Source organism: Haematobia irritans, chromosome 3 (genome assembly GCF_050003625.1).
Source record: "Haematobia irritans isolate KBUSLIRL chromosome 3, ASM5000362v1, whole genome shotgun sequence".
Classification (NCBI taxonomy): Eukaryota; Metazoa; Arthropoda; class Insecta; order Diptera; family Muscidae; genus Haematobia; species Haematobia irritans.
This window is the reverse complement of record NC_134399.1, coordinates 140,049,257-140,069,255: the sequence shown is the minus strand read 5'-3', so window position 1 is coordinate 140,069,255 and position 19,999 is coordinate 140,049,257. Positions and strand designations below refer to the sequence as shown.

The 19,999-nt window shown below is 35.4% G+C and overlaps 1 protein-coding gene across 3 annotated transcripts in view; it reads right to left on the bottom strand.

Annotated features, from left to right (window-relative positions):
• LOC142230222 (frequenin-1) overlaps positions 1-19,999 on the bottom strand; it is a 208,027-nt gene that overhangs the window by 18,507 nt on the left and 169,521 nt on the right. For all 3 annotated transcript variants that reach the window (XM_075300862.1, XM_075300863.1, XM_075300865.1), the window contains 4 exons: positions 13,050-13,074; positions 12,861-12,909; positions 10,200-10,289; positions 2,894-2,972 (listed from right to left, as the gene is read on the bottom strand). In XM_075300862.1, coding sequence (XP_075156977.1) covers positions 2,894-2,972; positions 10,200-10,289; positions 12,861-12,909; positions 13,050-13,074 — 243 coding nt within the window. The remainder of the gene's footprint in view (positions 1-2,893; positions 2,973-10,199; positions 10,290-12,860; positions 12,910-13,049; positions 13,075-19,999) is intronic.

Genomic DNA, 19,999 nt, shown 5'->3' with positions numbered 1-19,999 from the left:
GAGACCATATACTAACACCATGTACCAAATTTCAGCCGGATCTGATGCAATTTGCTTCTTTTAGAGGCCTTGCAAGCCAAATTTGGGGGTCCGTTTATATGGGGGCTATACGTAAAAGTGGACCCATATGGTCCATTTGCAATACCATCCGACCTACATCAATAACAACTACTTGTGCCAAGTTTCAAGTCGATAGCTTGTTTCGTTCGGAAGTTAGCGTGATTTCAACAGACGGACGGACGGACATGCTCAGATCGACTCAGAATTTCACCACGACCCCAGAATATATATACTTTATGGGGTCTTAGAGCAATATTACGATGTGTTACAAACGGAATGACAAAGTTAATATACCCACATCCTATGGTGGAGGATATAAAAAAGTACCCATTTCTCATCGGATTTTCCTAAATTTTAAAATGCCTGTGGCACCTTTTCACAAAAGTTTCTGTTTTTATACCCACCACCATAGAATGGTGACGAGGGTATAATAAGTTCGTCACTCCGTTTGTAAAACATAGAAATATCGATTTCCGACTATATAAAGTATATATATTCTTGATCAGGGAGAAATACTAAGACGATATAACCATGTCCGTCTCTCTGCCTGCCTGCCTACCTGTCTGGCTGTCTGTTGTAATCACGCTACAGTCTTCAATAATGAAGCAATCGTGCTGAAATTTTCCACAAACTCGTCTTTTGTCTACTGGCAGGTCAAGTTTGAAGATGGGCTATATCGTTCCAGGTTTTGATATAGTCCCCATATAAATCGACCTCCCGATTTGGGGTTTTGGGCTTATAGAAACTGTAGTTTCTATCCAATTCGCCTGAAAATGGAAATTTAGAGGTATTTTAGGACCAAAACGAGTTGTGCCAAAAATGGTGAGTATCGGTCTATGTTTTGGTATAGCCCCCATATAGACCGATCTCCCGATTTTATATAAATTTGTCACTCCGTTTGTAATACATAGAAATATCGATTTCCAAATAGAAAATCCGTAGTTTTTATCCAATTTGCCCGAAATGAGAAATCTAGAGGTATTTTAGGACCTTAAATGCGAAAGCCGAAAATGGCGTGTATTGGTCCATGTTTTGGTTTATCTCCCAAATAAAATGATCTCCCGATTTTACTTCTTGGGCTTTTAGAAATCATAGTTTTTATCAAATTTGCATGAAATTTGAAATCTAGAAGTATTTTAGGAACATAAAGAGGTGTGCCGAAAATGGTGAATATCGGTCCTTGTGCACTGATAATGAAAATAATTTCCCGATTTTACTTCTGGTAATCATTTGAATAATGGTGGCAAAAATCTACAGATGTTAGATTACATATCAAGGAGTTATTTTATCCTTTTCTTGCACACTTGCAAACGATGTTTATGGTTCTTCTTAAACTCAAACAAATATGGTTCTTATAAATCTAGAATCTGATTTAGTCTTTATAGGTAAAATTTTTGAATTTATCTTCGGGGAGTGTACTGGTTGAACTGATCTGCTTGTCATCAAATCCCCCTGAAATTTTCACAGGAAACTATAATATTACTGCTGTATATACTTATTTAATATCCGCAAGTATTCTCCGCCTATATTATTTTCCGACTTAAACATCTCTTCAGATATATTTTGATCTGTTGTTTTATTTTAACAATTTCAAATTATTTTGTTTGTTCTTTAACTAAATAAAGATACTCTACACCAAATACACGGTGTAATAGAATATGAGCTTCATTGCAATTTATTTTTATTGGAGATACCATTTTATTTTACTCTTCCCGGTTTTATAAAGGGTGATTCTTTTGAGGTTAGGATTTTCATGCATTAGTATTTGACAGATCACGTGGGATTTCAGACATGGTGTCAAAGAGAAAGATGCTCAGTATGCTTTGACATTTCATCATGAATAGACTTACGATCTGCCACAACGTCGAATTTTCAGTGAATGGGCCCTAGAAAAGTTGGCAGAAAATCCGCTTTTTTATCGACAAATTTTGTTCAGCGATGAGGCTCATTTCTGGTTGAATGGCTACGTAAATAAGCAAAATTGCCGCATTTGGAGTGAAGAGCAACCAGAAGCCGTTCAAGAACTGCCCATGCATCCCGAAAAATGCACTGTTTGGTGTGGTTTGTACGCTGGTGGAATCATTGGACCGTATTTTTTCAAAGATGCTGTTGGACGCAACGTTACGGTGAATGGCGATCGCTATCGTTCGATGCTAACAAACTTTTTGTTGCCAAAAATGGAAGAACTGAACTTGGTTGACATGTGGTTTCAACAAGATGGCGCTACATGCCACACAGCTCGCGATTCTATGGCCATTTTGAGGGAAAACTTCGGAGAACAATTCATCTCAAGAAATGGACCGGTAAGTTGGCCACCAAGATCATGCGATTTGACGCCTTTAGACTATTTTTTGTGGGGCTACGTCAAGTCTAAAGTCTACAGAAATAAGCCAGCAACTATTCCAGCTTTGGAAGACAACATTTCCGAAGAAATTCGGGCTATTCCGGCCGAAATGCTCGAAAAAGTTGCCCAAAATTGGACTTTCCGAATGGACCACCTAAGACGCAGCCGCGGTCAACATTTAAATGAAATTATCTTCAAAAAGTAAATGTCATGGACCAATCTAACGTTTCAAATAAAGAACCGATGAGATTTTGCAAATTTTATGCGTTTTTTAAAAAAAAAAAGTTATCAAGCTCTTAACAAATCACCCTTTATAAAATATAAAATTGTTTTCTTTAACCCACGGTATAATGTAAGTGTGTGGTGTGAGAGGTTTAATTTATGGCTCATTTGCATTAAGAATTTTATCGTTGCTGTATTGGTGTTGTTGGCATTTATATTTTTGCTTTTTTTCTTCTTCCTCGTTTACATCTCTTTTGTTGTACTTACATTGTAATTTTTCATCCAAATTGCCTTTCGATGTTACGGAGAGAGCTCGTATAAATTCTTCAAATTCTATTGAACCATCCTGAGGTTGCACACAATTCGCATTAAAGACAGTTCACAGTACCAGTATGTGGTAGATTGTAACAGCAGGAGTAGCAATATTATTTCACAATTCCGGAAGTATATTGAAGAAAACAAAGAAAAGAGAATATTGTGAGAAAAATTTTTAATAAAAGCGTAAACAAATATGTTATAGTAAAAAACAAGTAAGGAAAGTCTAAAGTCGGGCGGGGCCGACTATATTATACCCTGCACCACTCTGTAGACCAAAATTTTCGATACCATATCACATTCGTCAAATGTGTTGGGGGCTATATATAAAGGATTGTCCCACATACATACATTTAAATATCACTCGATCTGGACAGAATTTGATAGACTTCTACAAAATCTATAGACTCAAAATTTAAGTGGGCTAATGCACTAGGGTGGAACACAATGTTAGTAAAAAAAATATGGGAACCATTTAAATCTGAAGCAATTTTAAGGAAACGTCGCAAAAGTTTATTTATGCTTTATCGCTCGATATATATGTATTACAAGTTTAGGAAAATTAGAGTCGTTTTTACAACTTTTGGCGATTTTACAAGGAAAATGTTGGTATTTTGACCATTTTTGTCGAAATCAGAAAAACATATATATGGGAGCTATATCTAAATCTGAACCGATTTCAACCAAATTTGGCACGCATAGCTACAATGCTAATTCTACTCCCTGTGTAAAATTTCAACTAAATCGGAGTTAAAAATTGGCCTCTACGGTCATATGAGTGTAAATCGGGCAAAAGCTATATATGGGAGATATATCTAAATCTGAACCGATTTCAACCAAATTTGGCACGCATAGCTATAATGCTAATTCTACTCTCTGTGCAAAATTTCAACTAAATCGGAGTTAAAAATTGGGCTCTGTGGTCATATGAGTGTAAATCGGGCGAAAGCTATATATGGGAGATATATCTAAATCTGAACCGATTTCAACCAAATTTGGCACGCATAGCTACAATGCTAATTATACTCCCTGTGCAAAATTTCAACTAAATCGGAGCAAAAAATTGGCCTCTGTGGTCATATGAGTGTAAATCGGGCGAAAGCTATATATGGAAGCTATATCTAAATCTGAACCGATTTCAACCAAATTTGGCACGAATAGCTACAATGCTAATTCTACTCCCTGTGCAAAATTTCACTTAAATCGGAGTAAAAGATTGGCCACTGTGGTCATATGAGTGTAAATCGGGTGAAAGCTATATATGGGAGCTACATCTAAATCTGAACCGATTTCAACCAAATTTGGCACGCATAGCTATAATGCTAATTCTACTCCCTGTGCAAAATTTCAACTAAATCGGAGTTAAAAATTGGCCTCTGTGGTCATGTGAGTGTAAATCGGGCGAAAGCTATATATGGGATATATATCTAAATCTGAACCGATTTCAAACAAACTTGGCACGCATAGTTACAATGCTAATTCTACTCCCTGTGCAAAATTGCAACTAAATCGGAGCAAACAATTGGCCTCTGTGGTCATATGAGTGTAAATCGGGCGAAAGCTATATATGGGAGCTATATCTAAATCTGAACCGATTTCAACCAAATTTGGCACGCATAGCTTCTATGCTAATTCTACTCCCTGTGCAAAATTTCAACTAAATCGGAGCAAAAAATTGGCCTCTGTGGTCATATGAGTGTAAATCGGGCGAACGATATATATGGGAGCTATATCTAAATCTGAACCGATTTCAATAAAATTTGGCACACTAGACTACACTACTAATTGAACTCCTAGTGCAAAATTTCAACCAAATTGGGGTAAAACTCTGGCTTCTGGGACCGTATTAGCCCATATCGGGCGAAAGATATATATGGGAGCTATATCTAAATCTGAACCGATTTCTTCCAAAATCAATAGGTATCTATTCTGCGCCAAAACACATACTTGTGCCAAATTTGAAGTCGATTGGACTAAAACTGCGACCTAGACTTTGATTACAAAAATGTGTTCACGGACAGACGGACAGACGGACAGACGGACAAACGGACAGACGGACATCGCTATATCGACTCAGGAGCCCACCCTGAGCATTTTTGCCAAAGACACCATGTGTCTATCTCGTCTCCTTCTGGGTGTTGCAAACATATGCACTAACTTATAATACCCTGTTCCACAGTGTGGAGCAGGGTATAAAAACATTTCTTGCAACCATTTATCAAATGAGAATCCATTGTTAATGTTTGCACAAAAACAAAACACAAACACAGACACACAATGTAAGGCAAATATTTCAATTGACACCAATGAAAATAAATAAGGCTGAAAACAAAACCAAAACTGTAATAAAAGCTGAAAATGATAAATGATTTATTTTCATGTAAATTTAAAGTAGATTAGAAATGAGAAAAAAACGATACATTTGTTAATTTCGACTGAGATTAAATCGGAACCCAAAAGTTCGGTCTTATTACAGAAATCTATTTACAGATACATGGATAATGCTAAATCAACTCGGGAAGGGGTTCAGATCCGGTCAGCTTCTTCTCTCCCCGGATTGTATATAAAAACTTTCCCTATAAAAATTATTTGATATCTACCGCAAAATTTAAACAAAATGGGTTGTTCAAACCAAGTTTTGTCCATATTTACTGGCTTATATTTTTTCCCCAAATACATAGTGTTACAAAAGCCTAGGGATTGTAATTGAAATAACATTTCGACCTTTTGAATTTTTAAAATTTGTAAATGTCGATTTCTTGAGATTTGAGGTTTAAAGAAGAGAACTTTTTAAATTTTTTAGAGGTCGCATTTTCGAGCTACGAAACATTTTTAAAAATTTGAAAATTTTTCGACTTTTTAAATATTTTCAAAAGTGAATTTTCGAGTTTTTAGACTATCAATTTTAGAGTTTTAGGCTATTTACAAATTTTAGAAAAATTGATTTTCGAGTGTTAAATTTTTGGGAGAAGTCGATTTTTTGACATATTTAAAATTTGCAAAATTCAACTTTTACACTTTTTTTTTAATTTTTGTAAAAGCCTACTTTTACTATTGTCAAAATTTTTAAAAAAATATAAACCCGGAAGTTTTAGAGTTATTCGAAAAATATTCTTTTGGAATTATGGCTTATCTAACTTTCGAAATATTCAAAAGTCGACTTATCGAGTTTTCAAACTTTTACCAATTTTCTTTTATAGCTTTCAAATTTTTAAATTTGTGGAAAATCCGAAATTTCAAAATTTTTAAAAATTTGAATAGAGCATCTTTCCGTGTTTCCGATTTTCTTTTTTGGGGTTAATTTACTAGAGTCGATCTCATCGACATTTAATTTTTTTTTAAATAAACTTTTCATTATTTCATTATTTTTAAAAATATAACAAAGCTAAAAACTCGAGGCTATCAACTTTACGATTCAAACTTCGAAAAATTTTCAACATTTATTTTTTGTTTGGAAGATTAGATTTCTCGATATTTTTAAAATTTGCAGAGATCCACTTTTTTTTAATTTTGGAAAAATCTAATTTTATTGCATTCAACATTTTTAAACATTTCAATCACGAAATTTTTAGATTTATTCAAAATTTGAAAAATATACTTGGAGTCTGGAAAAGACGGGTTGTCGAATTTTCGACATTTTCAAAATTTGAAGAATTGAATTTTTTATTGTTAAAATTTTTAGAAGAGTTTTTCCCGAGTTTTCGATTTTTTCTTAATTTTCAGAAGTCGATTTTCGACATATTTTTGGACACCAACTTTTATTCTTTTAATATTTTAAAGAACGAAACAGCTAAAAACACGAAATTATTGGAAAATTTGGAAAAATCTACTTTTCAAAGTTTGGAAAAGTTGACTTCTTGAACGTTTGAATTTTATTATTATTATTATTTTTTTTTTGTTTTTTTTTGAAAAGTCGAAATTTTGATCTTTCTATTTTGGTAAATTCGGCACTTCGACTTTTTCCAAAATTTGGAAATAATAAACTTTTTAAAAATGTTGAACTAAGATCGAATAATTGTACACACACATTTATATTCACCATATGCCTGTACATATGTATCGCTTTTAAAATACTCTCAGAATTACCACAGAAATATTTGCATCATATCGATCTTTTAATATAATATCGAATTTTTCGTTAAAAATAAATATTCGCTGTGAAACGTCGGTTAATCGATTCGAGTCGTTTTATACCCTCCACCATTGTGGTAGGGAAGGGTTTATTAACTTTGTCATTACGTTTGTAACACATAGAAATATTGTTGTAAGACCCCATAAAGTATATATATTCCCCATATATACCGATCCCCAGATTTGATTTCCGGAGCCTCTTAGTGGAGCAAAATTCATCCGATCCGGTTGAAATTTTGAACGTGGTGTCAGTATATGGTCTCTAACAACCATGCAAAAATTGGTCCATATCGGTCTATAATTATATATATCCCCCATATAAACCGATTTACAGATTTGACCTCTGGAGCCCCTTGGAGGAGCAAAATTTATCCCATCCGTTTAAAATTTTGTACGTAGTGTTAGTATATGGTCTCTAACAACCATGCAAAAATTGGTCCATATCGGTCCATAATTATATATAGCCCCCTTATAAACCGTTCCCCAGATTTGATCTCCGGAGCCTCTTGGAGGAGCAAAATTCATCCGATCCGGTTGAAATTTGCAACGTGGTGTTAGTATAATGCCACTAATAACCATGCCAAAATTGGTCCATATCGGTCTATAGTTATATATAGCCGATCCCCAATCACACAAAAAATCATAATCATTTTTGCCACTCGAGCCAAAAATAATCTACCAAAATTTGATTTCTATAGAAAATTTTGTCAAAATTTTATTTCTATACAAAATTTTGTCAAAATGTTATTTCTATAGAAAATTTTGTCAAAATTTTATTTCTATAGAAAATGTTGACAAAATTTTAGTTCTATAGAAAATTTTGTCAAAATTTTAATTCTATAGAAAATTTTTTCCAAATTTTATTTCTATAGAAAATTTTATCAAAATTTTACTTCTATAGAAAATGTTGTCAAAATTGTATTTCTACAGAAACTTTAAACTTAATTATATACGTATTTAATCGGCCTTTTTATACCCTCCACCATAGGATGGGGCTATATTAACTTTGTCATTCCGTTTGTAACACATCGAAATATTGCTCTAAGACCCCAAAAAGTATATATATTCTTGGTCGTGGTGAAATTCTGAGTCGATCTGAGCATGTCCGTCCATCCGTCCGTCTGTTGAAATCACGCTAACTTCCGAACGAAACAAGCTATCGACTTGATACTTGACACAAGTAGTTGTTATTGATGTAGGTCGGATGGTATTGCAAATGGGCCATATCGGTCCAATTTTGAGTATAGCCCCCATATAAACGGACCCCCAAATTTGGCTTGCGATTGCTCTAAGAGAAGCAAATTTCATCCGATCCGGCTGAAATTTGGTACATGGTGTTAGTATATGGTCTCTAACAACCAAGCAAAAATTGGTCCACATCGGTCCATAATTATATATAGCCCCCATATAAACCGATCCCCCGATTTGGCTTGCGAGGCCTCTAAGAGAAGCAAATTTCATCCGATCCGGCTGAAATTTGGTACATGGTGTTAGTATATGGTAACTAACAACCGTGCAAAAATTGGTCCACATCGACCCATAACTATATATAGCCCCCATATAAACCGATCCCCCGATTTGGCTTGCGAGGCCTCTAAGAGAAGCAAATTTTATCCGATCCGGCGGAAATTTGGTACATGGTGTTAGTATATGGTCTCTAACAACCATGCAAAAATTGGTCCACATCGGTCCATAATTATATATAGCCCCCATAAAAACCGATCACCAGATTTGACCTCCGGAGCCTCTTGGAAGACCAAAATTCATCTGATTCAGTTGAAATTTGGTACGTGGTGTTAATATATGGCCTCAAACTCCCATCCAAAAGTGGTCGAAATCGGTCCATAATTATATATAGGACCCATATAAACCGAGCAAAATTCTTTCCATTCGGTTGAAATTTGGTACGTGATGTTAGTAAGGAACCAAGAACCATGCAGGAATTGGTTCCTATCAGCCCATAATTATATATAGCTCCCATATAAACCGATCCCAGATTTGACCTTCGGTGCCTTTTGAGAAGCAAAATTCATCCGATCTGCTTGAAATTTGGTACGTGGTGAACGTATATGATACCATGCCAAAAGTGGTCCATATCAGTCCATAATCATATATAGCCCCATATAAACCTATCCCCCGATTTGGTTTTGGAGCCTCTTGGAGGAGCAAATATCATCCGAGTGAGTTGAAATTTGGTACAATGTGCTAGTATATGGTCGTTAACAACCATGCCTAGCTAGGTCCATATCGGTATATAGTTATATATATCCCTCAGATAAATCGATTTCCAATCACACAAAAATTGGTCCACATCAAGTTCATAATTATATATAGCACACATATAAGCGACCCCCATATTTCAATTCTGGCTCTCTACGCACCGTGCAAAAGTCCATATTGATTCGTAATTATTTGTAGACTTACCTATACATACCTTTTTTGTCTAATATATACCACGTATGGACTAACTCACAATTTAGAAAACGATGTTAAGAAGTAAGAAGAAAACGTTTTTAAGAAGAAGTGGATGACAGTCGTTCGTAGAAGTTTCTACGCAATCCATGGTGGAGGGTACATAAGATTCGGCCTGGCCGAACTTACGGCCGTGTATACTTGTTTTAGTTTAATATATACCACGTATGGACTACCTTACAATTTAGGAGACGATGTTAAGAAGTTTCAAGATACCTTGCCATCGGTAAGTATTACCACAACCCAAGTAATTCGATTGCGGATGACAGTCTTTCGAAGAAGTTTCTACGCAATCCATGGTGGAGGGTACATAAGATTCGGCCTGGCCGAACTTACGGCCGTATATACTTGTTTTTTATTTTAAGTATTACAAAAGTCGACTACAAATTTTTAATCTTTTTTCACAAAAAGTCAATTTTCATGTTTGCATCCCTTTAAAAGCAATAGAGTATTTATTTAAACTCTTATGCCCCATATACATGTTTACTATGGCAATGCACAGACGTAGGTAATGATTTAATTAAAACATAATAGGAAAAACAATCAGCATAATGAAGGAACAACAATAAAATTATATAACTTAATATTCTCCAACAACCAAATGCATATAAATGGTTTAACAAATATAATCAAGGATAATTGTGGTAATACTTACATTATTCTCATCGAATACTCGGAACACTAATGAGGCAAATTTACTGGGATCTCCTTGGGGGAAGAATTGTTTGTAGATTTTAATAAAACCCTTAGAGGCGACAGTGAATTATACAAAATTAAATATATGATTTATGAAAGAAAAAATAAACAAAAGAAAATAACACACAACACAACAGAAAAAATTAAAAAGCCAATGGGTCAACATACAAAGACACACGCACACACAAATATTAGAAATAAACCACATAAAAATTGAATGGTGAAAAAAATAGAAACACAAAATGGATAACCCAAGAATAGAGTTAAACGAACAAATATCATGTATATGGTGAAATGTGTGTCAAATTTATTTTTTCATTGTTGTGGATGTTATTACATTTGATGGCACACACACACGCAACCCAAGACCACAAATATACACGCACAACATTTAGTGGCGCCCCAAAATGACAGGCAATGGCGTCATGAGTTACATTCAAAACATCAGCAGTGCCAACAATAATCATCATCATCAACGTCGTCATTGTCGTCATCATAATCAGTGGCACCATCAGCCATATCGGGATGATTAGAGACAAAGAGAACAGAAGAGCCGAACGAACGAAATAAGCCACAATCACCGTTACAGTAAGCAACAGAATAGTGAGCGAGTATGCCACAAATATGAATGAGTAAGAGAGTAAACCACAATGGTAGTTGAAATAAATACAAATTCAAGCAACAACATGCACACACACACATTCATATTCATAAGAACATTTGCCAAAAAATATCACACAAATATTATATCACATAGATGAGGAGTGTGGCCAACAATTCATTTAATGAAACATGTTGAGCCAAACAATGACAAAAAGTAGAGGTAGCACAACAACAACAACAGCAACATCATCATCATCATAATTGTTGTTATTTTGTTTACAATTTTTTTTATATTTTTCATTTGTTAAGCGTAATGTGGCGACGCATAAAAACACGCAAAGTTATAGACCAAAGCAAAAGACGAAACAAACAAATCCATTTATGAATAAATATATATGAAACCGGAAACGGAAACAACAGCAACATATTTACAATTTTAAAAGTTGTTTCCGTTACCAAATTACATTGTAACGTAACGTATACACAAAAGTATTTATTTATTATTGTAGTTTTATAGGAAAAAAAAAATAAAATAGAAATAAAATTTAATCGAAAATCGAAATGGTTGTGAAGTTCCGTAGTTTATTTTTTCATTTTCATCATAAAATTTGTTTCATATTTAAATTTTATTTCAAAGTTGTTGTACATTTTTCCATCCATAGAGAATCGTTAAGAGAAGTTATAAAAAAAAGAAAACAACGTAAATGGTATAAAAGTTGATAAAGAGAAAGAGAGAAAAAAGTATTCGTATTAATATTATTTCATGAGCTTCTAAAGTTTTGCATACAATTTCATTTTGATAGTTTTTGTATATACTTTTAGTACGATGAACAGTGCTATGGAATAAACAGAAGTTTTATTTGGGTATTTTAAAGATTTTCATTATTTTGTTTGGTATGCAAGCAAGGACCAAAATGGATGTTAGTGTAATATTTTTGAAATTTTGTATCATTATAAAAATTGGAAACAAATTGAAATCAATTCTTAAAAAAGTGTTTTATTATTGAATCAGAATGGCTATGAAATTAAGCAAATCATGTGCGGAAGGATGAATGATTTTTTTATATTCTGCACTACTATAAGTAAAAGTTATTCTACATTAGACCATATATTATCAACACCAGAAAGAGACACAATAGATGCATTGCAATAGCGCTCAGGGTCCTTGGGCTGCGAGCACGATTGCCACAGTTGGTAAGACTCTACCAAAAATGGTAGATTTTTATTGTTTGGTAGGTTGGGAGAATTGTTGATGTCTAACTAAGTGGTATTTCAAATTTCAAGCAAAATAAATCAAATCTGGAAATCGGTCTATATGGGGGTATATATATTTTAACGTGCTAACCATTGCACCACCGTGGTGCAATGGTTAGCATGCCCCCCTTGCATACACAAGGTCGTGGGTTCGATTCCTGCTTCGACCGAACACCAAAAAGTTTTTCAGCGGTGGATTATCCCACCTCAGTAATACTGGTGACATTTCTGAGTGTTTCAAAGCTTCTCTAAGTGGTTTCACTGCAATGTGGAACGCCGTCCGGACTTGGCTATAAAACAAGGAGGTCCCTTGTCATTGAGCTTAACATGGAATCGGGCAGCACTCAGTGATAAGAGAGAAGTTCACCAATGTGGTATCACAATGGACTGAATAGTCTAAGTGTGCATGGTACATCGGGCTGCCACGTAACCTAACCTAATCTAACGTGGATCGATATAGCCCATCTTGGAACTTGACTTGCCTGCGGACAATAAAGAGTTTGTCCAAAATTTCGGTACAATAGCATCACTACTGAGGGCTGTAATGTGACTACAACAAACAAACAGACAGACACCGTTAGGTCGTCTTAGAATTTCACCTGATCAAGAATATATTCTTTATAGGGTCCGTAATTTGTAATTTGTAATGGCAAACCTATTATGCCCCTTTTAACATTTTGTTTTATTCCAAACTACTGTTCATCGAATTGTAGACAATAAGTAACAATTACAAGATTTTACAGAACAGAGAACGTTTACTTACTTGCTCTGTGAGTAAACCATTTGGACAGTCTTTCAGGAATCCTTTATGCCTGTTTGAAAAGATACAATATTTACGTTTTTTTTTCAAGAGTTTATAGAACATTGCTCATAAACAATACATGAAGACATTTTCCAAGAACAGATTTGCATATTTAAATATCCAAAGCTATTTAAAATGAATTAAACTTACCATTGTCGGATTTCTTTTTCTGTGACTGTAAGTAAAGAGAAAAGGAAATTAAGGGGATATTAATAACAGGTATTTGAATTTGCAATTTTGTATTGGTGTTTATTTATTGCTTTAAATCTAAATGTAAATGTTGATCAAATGAGCAATTAAATTATAATTACTATTATTACCAAGTACACAATAATATTTTGAAAATAATGGCCGGAAAGATATAATTGCTTGGTTTTTATTCCGATAAAATGCAATTTGTTCTTATATTTTCATCGATTTTGCTCAAAGAATATCTGAGGCGATATATACACAATAAGTTTCGCATATAAAAATTTGGATTCATTGAATATTTCATCGAAATTTTTATTTTCTGGGGGTGGTCGTGTGTTGTCATATGTTACACTCAATGCCATGTACCGAAGGGCTAAGAAAGAATTAATAAAACATAATAAACAACAACAATTTTGAATATACAAATTTGGATTTTGTCAGGATTTTCATAAAAATTGTAATTTTTTTAAGGTTGAATTTTTTTCTACAAAAATGTTGATGATCTATGGATAATTATGAACTTAAGTTCTTTAATCCGTATTTAAGGAGATATAAGATAAGTTAGGAAAATCTATCACCCTACTGGTTAAACTCACTCATGAAGTTCCAAACGGTTATAAACTTCAAACCATTTTTCAGTTATGTTTGACGACGTCGTTTGGTAACATTCGCCGAACAAATAGTTGCAGGACATCGTCGAAATAATAAACTGCACCCCATACAGGTACTCCAAAGAAGACATAGACTGTACCCTCTGTCCGAAAGTCCAGACAATTTTAGATTTGTGTTTGATTCCTTTTGTTATAATCGACGAAACACAGGTTCAAGAAAACGTTGTAATATGGTAGTGCAACTTTATGGAAACATCAGTAGAGGAACAGTTGGCTCGAAAACATCTGTGAGGGAACTACTGCTGCGAGTGTGTCAGTGTGGGAGCTTTACGGAGCAATTGTTGATCCATAAATAGGTATATGGAAACTTGAAGTGCAAAGAGGTCAAAGTGATTAAGTCTGAAGGACTCATTCTGGGGGCCCAAGGCGTCAAGGTCTATTGGCTCGAATATTTTAGCTTGGAGGTAGAAAATGTCACGATGAGTATTCAAAGCCTGACAGTCTCACGGTGGGAGTTGCATGTCTTGCTGTGGGAACTGTAGGCCCGTAGGTGTCAGTATGGGATCGGAAGGCACCAAGGTCTCAATGTATACCCCAGGGTCTCAGTGTGGCAACAGTGGACACAAGGGTTTCAGTATGGGAACTGCAGTCCCAGAGGTCTCAGTATGGGAGCTGTAAGCACGGAATCTCAATGTGTGAGATGTTGACCAGAAGGAATTTGCGTAGTGGCTATAGACCCGAATATCTTAGCTTGGGTTTTAAGCCGGAAAGGTCTCACGGTGGGACCTATATATAGATCCCACAACTTAACTGTGAGGAAAGGTATCAGTGTGAGAACTCTAGATCTGAAAAAAGAGGTCCCAGTGTGACAACTAAGCTAAAATCTACGGGCCTACATAGATCTTAACTTTGAGACTGTAGGCGCCAAGGTCTCAGTGTATGAACGAAGGTCACACTTTTGGCACGAAAATTATAGTATGGGGACTGTAGGTTTGAAGTTCTCATTGTGAGAACTGTATGCTCAAAGAACTTCGGTTGGGAACTGCAATGTGAAGATCTTATTGTGGGCGGTGATGCCTCGAAGATCTTAGCTAGGGAATTATTGAACTCGAAAGAGCTTTAGAGAAGAAGGAAAGAATGTTCCAGGATAGATGGTATCTATGTGTAGACTATATGCCTGAAGATTTCAGCTTGAGAACTGTTGGCCTAAAAATCTCTAGAAGCTTTAGATATGAGGTCCTGTGTAGGGGAACTGTAGGCGCCAAAGCTTCAGTGTGGAAACTGTTGCCTCGAAAATTTCGTTATTGGAACTGTGTGGAGATTATAGGCCCAAAGGTCTTAGCTTGGAAACTATTGGCCTGCAAATGGGGCTATTGTAGAATTAGGCATGAATGTATCATTACGGGAAAAGTAGGTAGGTTTAAGTGTGGAATTTGTTGCACAAAGGCCAAATTTCAGTATGGGAACTGTAGACCCAAAGTCCCCAGTGAGAGAATTGTAGGCCTAAAGATCTCAGCTTTAAATTATAAGCGCCAATGTATCATTTAGAGGTGTACATGTGACTCTAAATTGTCGTGACTCACGCGTGAGTCACGCTGAGGTAAACGTCGTGAGTGTGCGTGAGCGTGATTAACCAACCAAATGTCGTGCGTGAGCGTGATTCACGAAAATAATATCTTCGTGAGCGTGCGTGAGTAACGGATTTCGGAAAAACTCGCTCACGAACACAAAATACTTAGGAGTTGAATTCATTAATAATTTTTGTGATATCCTACACTGAAAAAAGCATACTCGGTTCCAAAGATTTTGTCTTTACTTTAAAAAATTGGGTATTGATTCCGAGCCAAAGAAGCGGAGAATACAAGTAAGGATACTTTTAAGACACAATTCTCTTTTAAATTTAGGTTTTGTGTACTTGCTTCTAGGAAGCAAATTTTAATTTATCGCTTTCTCAGCTTTTTTTCTTCATATGCTATCAAACGAGTTAACGGCAACTTTATTTTCCAAATTAGGACTCGACTTCCAGTAGAAATTATGCTATGTTTGAAGTAAAAAACTTCTTTAAAATAAAGTTTTGAAAAACATGTCCTATATTTGAACGATTTTTTGCTTTGTAGTCAAGATGCAAAAAGACAACAAATTTAAAGACAATTTCATTAAATTTAAAGAATTTTTCTGAATTATTAAAGTCAAGTTGACCTTAGCCTATAAATTTTTTCTTTCATGTTAAGATACCCATTTTTAAGTCAAATCACTTAATTATAAGGACAATACGACTTCATTGAAAAGTTTATCGACTTTTGGACAAGGAAAATAACTTTATTTTAGAGAAATGCGTCTTCTATGCTAAGCAAAATTTGTATTCGTATTTTAAATGTAAGTGTTAAGAGTTTTATAACGCTCTCGATTTTAATCATACTCATGTTTTCTGTCAGGTTCAGTAGGTAAATTACTCATAAAATTATTTGTGAGTCACGAGGTTTTTCGTGAGTCGCGATATTTTTCGTGAGTCACGACATTTAAAAGATTTTCGTGCGTGAGTACAAATTTTCTTTTCGTGAGCGTGAGTCCTACCAAAAAATATCGTGCGTTAGTGTGCGTGAATAAGATTTTTCCGTCGTGAGTGTGCGTGAGCGTGAGCAAAATATTACTCACGTGCACAGCTCTAGTATCATTGTGGGAGATTTTGGGTGTGTGAAGGATATAGGCCCGAAGATTTCCAGGCCAATAATATCTTAGGAAATTATTGGCCTGAAAATCTCTCGAAAATCACATCGTGGAAGCGGTAGAAACGAACGACCCACGTATGGGAACTGTAGACCCAAAGTCCCCAGTGAGAGAACTGTAGGCACAAAGATCTTAGCTTCGGAAGTATAGGCACCAATATATCATTGTGGGAGATGTCGTACACCTGTGATCAGGATATGGACCCGAAAATAGGGATTTATTGACCTGAAAATCTCTCGAAAAGCATGGAAGCTGGAGAGACGAAGATCTTATCTTGGAAACTATTGGCCACAAAATCTCACTACGAGGGCAGTTCGGAAACTTCTTAGCCTAGCACAAAAAGCGCGGTATAAACAGAAAAAAGTTAAGTGTTTTGGAAACTTCCATCTCTGTTAAGAATACCTGTTAAATTTTGTTTCGATCTGGCAACTCCTTCATATAGAAACAGGTGTTCAAAAAAGACGCATCCGCAATTTTTTTACAATGGAAAAATTAGAAATGCGTGCTGTCATTAAATATTTACATAAAAAGGTTTATAGGGACAAGAAATTCATAATGATATGGTGAATGTGTTAGGTGAAAGTGCCCCTTCATATGCAACAGTAAAAAATTGGGTCGCTGAATTTAAACGTGGTCGTACAAGCATTAAAGATGAACCACCTAGTGGACGTCCAAAAACAGAAAGAACAACAAAGTGCATGATATGGTATTAAATGATCGACGAATAAAATTGCGTGAAAGTGCTAATATCATGGACATCTCAAATGATCGAGTCCATTTAATTTTGCATGAAGAACTACAGATGAAAAAGCTTTCTGCAAGATGGGTGCCGCTTTTTTTAACAGTCGATCAAAAACGCATAAGAATGAACATTTCTCAAGCTTGTTTGGATCGTTTTAAGCGAAATAAAATGGATTTTAAGCGTCGTTTCACAACTTTTGATGAGACATGGATCCACCACTATACTCCACAGACAAAAGAACAATCTAAACAATGGACTGAAGCTGGAGGAAGTGCCTCAAAGAAGGCAAACATAATTCAATCGGTTGGTACGGTTATGGCAACGGTTTTTTGGGACTTCAAAGGTATTTTATTGATTGACTATCTGGAAAAGGGTAAAACAATAAATTCAGAGTACGATTGCAACATTTTGGATCAATTAAATGTACAAATTCGAGAAAAACGTCCTGGCTTACAACACAAAAAATAATCATTTTTCATCAACACAACAACCAGCGCACAAGAGTGTTTTAACAATGGCTAAAATCAACGAATTAAAGTGCGAGTTGCTTGACCACCCACCTTATTCTCCTGATTTAGCTCCCAGTGACTTTTACTTGTTCCCAAATGTAAAGCAAATTCCTTGCTGGCAAGCGTTTTACCTCAAATGAAGATGCAATTACAATTGGTAACCACTATTTTGAAGACCTTGAGGAAAACTATTTTAATCAAGGGATAGAATTGCTAGAAAAGCGTTGGACTAAGTGTATTGAAGTGAGGGAGCCACCGTGGTGCAATGGTTAGCATGCCCGCCTTGCATACACAAGGTCGTGGGTTCGATTCCTGCTACGACCAAACACCAAAAAGTTTTTTCAGCGGTGGATTATCCCACCTCAGTAATGCTGGTGACATTTCTGAGGGTTTCAAAGCTTCTCTAAGTGGTTTCACTGGAATGTGGAACGCCGTTCGGACTCGGCTATAAAAAGGAGGTCCCTTGTCATTGAGTTTAACATGGAATCGGGCAGCTCTCAGTGATAAGAGAGAAGTTCACCACTGTGGTATCACAATGGACTGAATAGTCTAAGTGAGCCTGATACATCGGGCTGCCACATAACCTAACCTAACCTAACCTAAGTGTATTGAAGTTTCAGGAGATTATATTGAAAAATAAAAATATTTTTGAAAAACTAACTATTCTCTTTCATTGATAGGCTATGAAGTTTCCGAACCGGCCTCGTATAAGCGCTTTCGGTTGAAAGCCTCTGTTTGAGAATGGTTGGCACAAAGGACTTAGTATAGTAACTATAAGACCAAAAGATGGAATTATTCATTAGCCATGATTCTAAAAAAATAAAAACTAACTTGAGAATATTTTGGAACCATGCAAAGAAATATGTTATAAGATTAACAATAGAGAGTAACTCTATTGGGATACAAACTTAACAATCACATTCAGTTTCGAATTTCGTTTAACACTGGATAGTCATCCTTATTTTTTGTACTCTAAAGTCATCCTTCGTCATTTTGACTACGGCCTATTTGAAGGCTCAATAAATTGCACGGTGAACAACACAAATTTTGTTTACTATGTTATGTTATTCAGTTCAATTTTTATTAATAATAAAAAATACATATTGGTTGATTTAGTGTAACTTAAATTTATCATTTTCCAAGAGACCAAAAAACACTTTACGTCGAAATTACAATTTAACGGCGTTATTTTGACGAAGGATGACTGTCTAGGGTTAAACTTAATTAGCCAATGTCATATCTCTTCTAAGAATTTAAACAATATCAATAAAAATAAACTTTAAATTACCCAAACCCCCATTTATATTCAATAAATGCCCAGAAACTTTGAATATCAACAACAGGATTCCGAAGAATATCAAGCAGCAGCTATTCTAAAGCAATCAACCCAAATACGATTGAGTTTTATGCATATTTGTCATAAACAAAACTTGAAAATATGAACACAACAATCACGCAAATGCGGTGATGAACAAAAGACCCTGCTTGGCAATCATAAAATGCCACAAAAGCCAAGAAAAGGCAATAAAAGAAAGGAATATGCCAGAACTATCAAAAGCAGACACAAATAAACAACAACCACCATTGCCATTGTAAGAGACAATGAGTGTTGCTGAAATCTAGGATAATAACGACAGCAACAGAGCGAAGAAAACACTAGCAACTGCAGTAGTAGTAACTCTAGATACAATTGCTCTCCAATGCATAAAGTAAAAATCCTTCACTCATACGCATACCGCTTCATACGCACACATTCCCATACAAGGCCATAAATGCATAGGTGTGTACACCCATAGAAAAAATCATGAACGGCGTGGTCATTTTGAAACGATCCGTTCATGAAAGTGAATCAACACACATGTGTTGTCAAACTGAGAACAGATGGGGACAATCTGACAACGTAAAAATGACACCATAAGTTTTCAAAACAACAACCAGCGTTCATGATCTGAAAACGTAATTGTTACGAATTTATAAACAAAATTAAAAAAAGATTTCCCCTACCGTGACTCGAACCTGTGTTGCCTGCACGATACACGTTAACAGTCGCCTTAGCACATTGCACCAACGGCGGAGTTGACATAACAACGTCTAACGATTATTTTAAGACATTTCATGACCAAAGAAAAACGAATGCCGTTCATGAAATCGTGAACGCCCGTGGACGAGATCGTGAACATTCCGTTTTGATTTTTTGTGAACGTTTCCGTTTCATTTTGACAACGTCCGTTCACGATTGTGAAACGCAATTTTTTCTATTAGTGTATGCTTATTGTGATGCAGAAAAACACTTGGTATATAGTACTTGGTGGGTAAATA